The sequence below is a fragment of the Pollachius pollachius genome (assembly GCF_949987615.1).
Source record: "Pollachius pollachius genome assembly, chromosome: 8".
Taxonomy (NCBI): Eukaryota; Metazoa; Chordata; class Actinopteri; order Gadiformes; family Gadidae; genus Pollachius; species Pollachius pollachius.
The window spans coordinates 10,119,812-10,125,887 of NC_136941.1; the positions used below are offsets into that span (position 1 = coordinate 10,119,812).

Here is a 6,076-nt window from a genome sequence, read left to right on the forward strand (position 1 = left end):
ATGTGCATAACAAAGAGTGTACTTTTTTGTATGATCCAAAGGTGTGCGTGTGTGTGTTTGAACCATAAGTTCCATAAATGTGCGTCCTACCACAGAGGGTGTGCTTGAACTATGTGTGTGCATAGAGGAAGAAGAAGAAGAAGAAGAAGAAGAAGAAGAAGAAGAAGAAGAAGAAGAAGAAGAAGAAGAAGAAGAAGAAGAAGAAGGAGGAGGAGGAGGAGAAGAAGAAGAAGAAGAAGAAGAAGAAGAAGAAGAAGAAGAAGAAGAAGAAGAAGGAGAAGAAGAAGGTGGAGGGCTTGTCCTCATCAGTTAGTCAGTGAGACATAAGCGGCCGGCTGGTGTCCCAGTGATGGATGCCACTGAACACCCCCGGCCACATAATTACATCCACACATTTCTGTGCTGTCAGCAGAAGCTGTCTTACTGGCTCCGGGCAGCCAGAAGAAATCATGGAGGGAGGGGGCCACCTCCCCCCCCCCAAACGGCCCTCCGTATTGTGAGAAAAGTTTGGAGGAAACACCATGCATAAGAGGCAGTCAATTGCTTTAGTAAGATATGAGGCATATATCATCATTGAATTATCTCATAAATTCCTCAGTCTTTGTTGTAATCAATGCCATTGTGTAGTTGAAAGTAAGTAAGTAAGGAATTGTGTGTAGTACTTTATCAAAAGCCAGGGGCATTTTGGTTATCAAACCAGAACAAATACTATAGGCTGAACGCACCCTTGATATTTAAGGGTCCGCTTGCATGCCATTTTGAATTGTGGAATCAATTTATTAAATGTTGTAAAAGTTAATTGTTCAGTCGGGCAGGGATAAAGGGTAAATATGCTAGATTTATATTGGGCCTATTATTAAACTCTCACATCTAAGTTGGAAAAATAATCGAATGTATATTTCATTTACAGATTGAATCAATATAAAGATGGACAGGGATTTAGAAAAAACATTTAATTTCACAGTTTATGAAAAACATACATCAACCCATTTAAGAAAATAATCATCTTGAATCATGAATCCTTAGTCATTTATACTAATTCCATTCCATGTTTAAGGCATTTATGTAAACAATTATTTTTTTTATGTTTATCACATTAGCAATTATATGTGGTAAGAAAGGCCAGGCAGCACCTTTACCACCTCAGGCAGCTGAAGAGTCACCATCTCCATGACGATCCTCCAGTCCTTCAGCCTCCTGACAGGAAGCAGCACTGCTTGGTTCGGCCAAAGCCAGCAATCCAGCGATCGGACTGACAGTTTGACAGCCTAGACACCTTTAAATCCAAGATAATATTTTATTGAGAGTTAATGTTGAGCTGTTACTATTAAGGGACATAAAGTAAAATATTCTAAATATTTAATATGCAAAATTAACTATGTTGTAGCCACATGTTTTGGGGTTGAAAAATATCTAAAAGAGTAAGCCTTATCCATTGATACCGTTAAACTTTACCCAAAGTTCCAATTAAGGACAAAATTTCATAGATAGCTAGATTATTCAATGTGCCCAGTTTTTTCTGTTCAAGTATTGCATTTTAACCATAATAGGTCAATGATAATTATACAAGCTAGTATCGAAAACGCGCACATACTACATTGTGCAATTTGATCATTACCAGTACCCGTAGTGCACGTGACAATCAGCTGACTGAAGTTTGAGGAAGCAAACGCTAAACAAAAACACATACAAAACGCTCGAATCCATACAATTATAACTAGTTTAGTAAGCATGGAGGCGACGCTTGAACAGCATCTTGATGAGACGTAAGTATTTGACAGTAAAAGTGAATAAACGATGTATAATGTATTACATTAATTTATGCTCTCATATCTCCTCTGTATGGCAGTATGAAGCATCCAGCGATCGTGGGTGTGCTGGTTACAGATCAACAAGGACACAACTTGGGCTGTAAGACTGCACATATGTGTCTTTATATTGTCTACTTATGGTCTTTGAATTGGTGTGTCATGGTCTAGTCTATATTTGTAACGGATCGATCCAAAGAACAATCTCGATAAAACTAGACCAACTGTTTGTATTATTTGGGAGATTTTGTATATTTGTGGGGATGTGTGGTGGATGGGATTATGTGCATGTTTATAAACCCAACTATCTACCTGAGCACTGACCCCAACATGTACCCCACTCAACATATGTGTGCATTGCAGGCCACTAGATCTTTAATTGTATGAACAGTGTCGCCTAATACAATGATTCATTATGTATGTTATGGTGGCTAGGTCGTGGATCCTTGTCTGACGAACACGGGGGTGTGGTATCAGTACTGGCCAAACAGGCGGCAGGCCTTAGCAAAGACCCGACGGATAGCCCCACTGTGTGCCTGGAGTCAGATACAGGGTGAGCAAGCGCCGGAACGATAAGGTTGTTCTTGATCTGCTTGTGTATACCGCCATCTTGTGGATGCTGCTTAGCTGAGCTCGCTGCTTTGAAGTTCGAGCTCGAAAGTTTGCAGGCATGCACTGCAAACTTTTTTTTCATTCTATACTTTGTCTCTCTCCCTCTTTCACTCAGAGGAATTCGGATTATACTTAATTTCTTAAAAAGGAACACCCTAAATATCCCCAAGCTCATCCAAACGGGTAGCTTGCATTTCCAAACTGGCAGTTGGCAGAAAATAATTGTACTGACTCTCAAACTGGGATTGCATGGTGCCTAAACAATCCAGTATTGTATACATAATAATTGAGATTAATTAATAATTAATTAATCTTATAAGAATAATCACCAAAGGTTTAACCTTGTGGGTTTTACAGAGTGATATGACAGCAGGCTATTGTATTTCAAATGATTGACTTCATGCAACAAAGTCTATGTATATTTTTTTGTTTTATCAATCTACATTAAAAGATCACGTGATTAAAGTCATCACACATTTCGGTGGTTGTTGAGGTAGATAATGAGAAGGCAAATTTTAGGAAGGTCAGGAATGGCAAGAATGTATAACTAATGATGCATGTTGGTGCAAGTGTGGACAGAGTACTCTCGCAGCATGAGTGCATTGCTCATTCTATGGTCTTCTGTCCCCAGGAACGTTCTGGTTAGGACACACGGGAGCATCACCGTGGCAGTGCACAAAATGGCGTGCTAAAGATGCCCCGTGTCCTGTACAGTGATTTATACGAACATGCAGTCATGAGCTTATAAATGATACCTTTGTATTCTTTTCCTTGTATAAAACCTTTTAAAATGTGAAGTATTATTATGATTGTCTTTCACGCCACACATAAACAAAGTATGCATCGTGTTCACCTTTAGAATAAAATGTATCTGCATACCATCCTTTCCTAGTAAGTGTCCTAAAATAATGCAAGCTTCACCTGTGTCCCAAATGCTGTATATTACATCTTAAAATACTTCAACCTTTTCGAAATAGATCGGTTTTCAACACTTATTATTAAGGACATATTTCTTTCATGTCCTGCCTGTGTTTCTTAAGAACATTGACCTAATATACAGTAAGTATGCAAAAGTACCTTTTTGCATATAACCAAATCTATTCTTAACTTGCAACTAATCATCTTGTTCATATCGTTACACGTTTTTACTGAGTCAATGTCCTGCTACTACTAGTACTAAACGACTACTTCTACTACTGTCCTTGTTTAAAATGGTTAAAAATCAGGTAAACGTATTTAGTTCACCATTATATGTACAACTTCAATGGTTGTCCATAAGTCGGATATCACAATAAATCCCTAACCTCTACCGACCATAGTTATTCTCAAACGATAAACAAGTGTGGAATGACAAGGTGGAGCTGACGTCTGGGTTGGTTTGCGAAGCACCTTAGGATGTTTTTTTTTTCTACTGCACCTACCTAAGTGAGTACAGGTGTGAGAGAAAGCCTCCATGAATAGAGTAGTCGTGTTCTCACCCTCCGTTTTGAGGTTACATCTGTCTGGTTTGCACAGCAGTGGTAATAGACCTGCTTAAGAAAACACACAAGTGACCAGTTATTACAACCTTTGGAATATTAAGACATTGGACATTATTATATCTAGTGTGTGCTCCCTGCATATGGTAAGTCCGGTCAAATTCTGAGACAATCACAAATTTACAGCCAACATTTATGCACTGTCATCAAAGAAGTTTGTAGAGTATTTATATGGCCTGCAAGTGGTTAAAATGTGAGAGGTAGATTTAAATATGGGAGCAAGATATTTAAAAAGATGCAAATTCTCTCAATTATATCTGCCTGCATAGATGTGCATAATCTATCAGGGATGCCCTCCTCCCCCCTGTTTTTAGCCCGACCTCTCTCATTATGCGGACATTAGGAGGAATCCACCACACTAAACTTTGAATAAGTTCAGTGTGCTAAAGAAAGGTCAAGGTGATGTTAGACACGAAGAGGAGCAGACATCAATTTTCAAAAGTGTACTGTGCAGGTTAAGGTAAGTTTCTGCTTCTATTTGTTGTCGAAACAGCAATATTGGAGTTGTGGAGTGCTCTCTGAACAGACACAAGCATTCTGGAAACAGAATTTGCTAACTTTGTCAGCACAAAGGTTGGACACCTTAGATTCCCTCCGATATTTGCCTTTAGATCCCCCCTAGGCTGCATTATTTATTTTAGAGTATAAATCCGTTATAACAAGTTATAGCTACAAAATAAGTTAATGTTCAACATATTATTACTTGAATGCATATAGCTTCTATTCGGCACAATGGTTTACATGAACAAAACAATGCATCAAACCATTCACATCATTAGATAACTCTGTAAATTGGAAATGTGTTAAATTTGCTTATGTACAGGAAGACACCAGGGAATTTATTTTCAACCTGAAAAAAAAAAGAAAAGCTGTTATTTATGTATTAAAGCACTTGAGTGAACGCAGCAGAACGTGTGGGCTATAGGTTCAGTGTAAACGTCCCGGGCGAGGCTCCACCGCAGAACGAGCTGTCCCGTGTTAGCGGGATACCCTCGGGCAAAAGGGTGTGTCCACGTCCTTACGATAAAACTATAGAAAACAAACATCTTTAAGTGTTATAGCCTAAATAAGTACTGTATATATGTCACTCTGCGAGATAAGCAAGATAAACACACCGTGCTGACAGTTCGCGCGTGCATTTGCCTAAAAGCAACCCTGCTGAAAGTGTTCTGGAAGATGGGGGACCCCGGTGACTCAAACGGGAGTGAAGCCTCTGCCATAGGATGTCCTGTTCCCCGATGCACATGCAATTAAAACCGACGTGCAAACTCCATTTACCTCCCTGCTTTATTGGATGCGGTTTATCGCAGTGTTCATGGCGTGTCCCTCGCAGCTGAATATCAGCACTCCTCACGTTTTAGGGGAATGTTTAACTGGGGGCTTCTTCTTTACGCTGGAGGGCTCCCTTTTTTTGACGTTTCACGTCACGTGTGTGGTCACTGTGTAGGTTTTGGTTTATGCGTCTCTCCTCGCTTAGCGATGTAGTGGTCGGAGATGTGAGGCTCAACTTGGAGGAATTCTCTCGTCGCAACCAAGTTATGGCCCGAGCATCTTCGAGCGAACACTCCGCGCAACTTTCTTCAGCCTGTGATATTTCTGCAGCATCTTCTCCCGCAACACCGAGGATGGCTCGGTCCAAATTGTAGTCCAACATTGGCAAGTAAAAACACCACAATACCGTGTTGCATCTGATTGAAATTGGATCAAAGGTGAGTCAACATTGAGTATATTTTTTGTAATTTCTTAAGAAAATGTTACACCTAGGTCTGTTGTGTTTTTTTCTGAACTATTACTATCAATAACTGGATCATACTTTGTAGTTATCGCTGTCCGCTATAGTTTCACTGTATAGCACTGTTGTTGATTGTAGGATTATATCTTTCAATATAATTTGATGTTTGCTCATAAATATTCGATATTGTATTTGGCTATTTAAAAGGCAATAGCATTCCGTCATCTCATTAAGTTTCACCAAGTTATGCCGCTTGGTTAACCTTTACCATGAATGACAAACCCCCAGGAATATGCATTTACATATGCTTTACATATGTTTCCCCTTCGTGTTTCAACCAAACTAATTCATCCTCTCTGAATCAGCAATGTTGAGTCCGGGACACA

The 6,076-nt window shown here is 39.5% G+C and overlaps 1 protein-coding gene across 1 annotated transcript; it reads left to right on the forward strand.

The window, feature by feature from the left end:
* Positions 1–1,635: 1,635 nt before the first annotated feature.
* lamtor5 (late endosomal/lysosomal adaptor, MAPK and MTOR activator 5) lies at positions 1,636–3,347 on the forward strand. The gene is made up of 4 exons (XM_079742049.1): positions 1,636–1,766; positions 1,850–1,911; positions 2,244–2,361; positions 3,052–3,347. Exons 1-4 carry the CDS (start codon positions 1,732–1,734, stop codon positions 3,110–3,112), a joined length of 276 nt encoding a protein of 91 aa, XP_079598175.1. The 5' UTR covers positions 1,636–1,731; the 3' UTR covers positions 3,113–3,347.
* Positions 3,348–6,076: the final 2,729 nt, after the last annotated feature.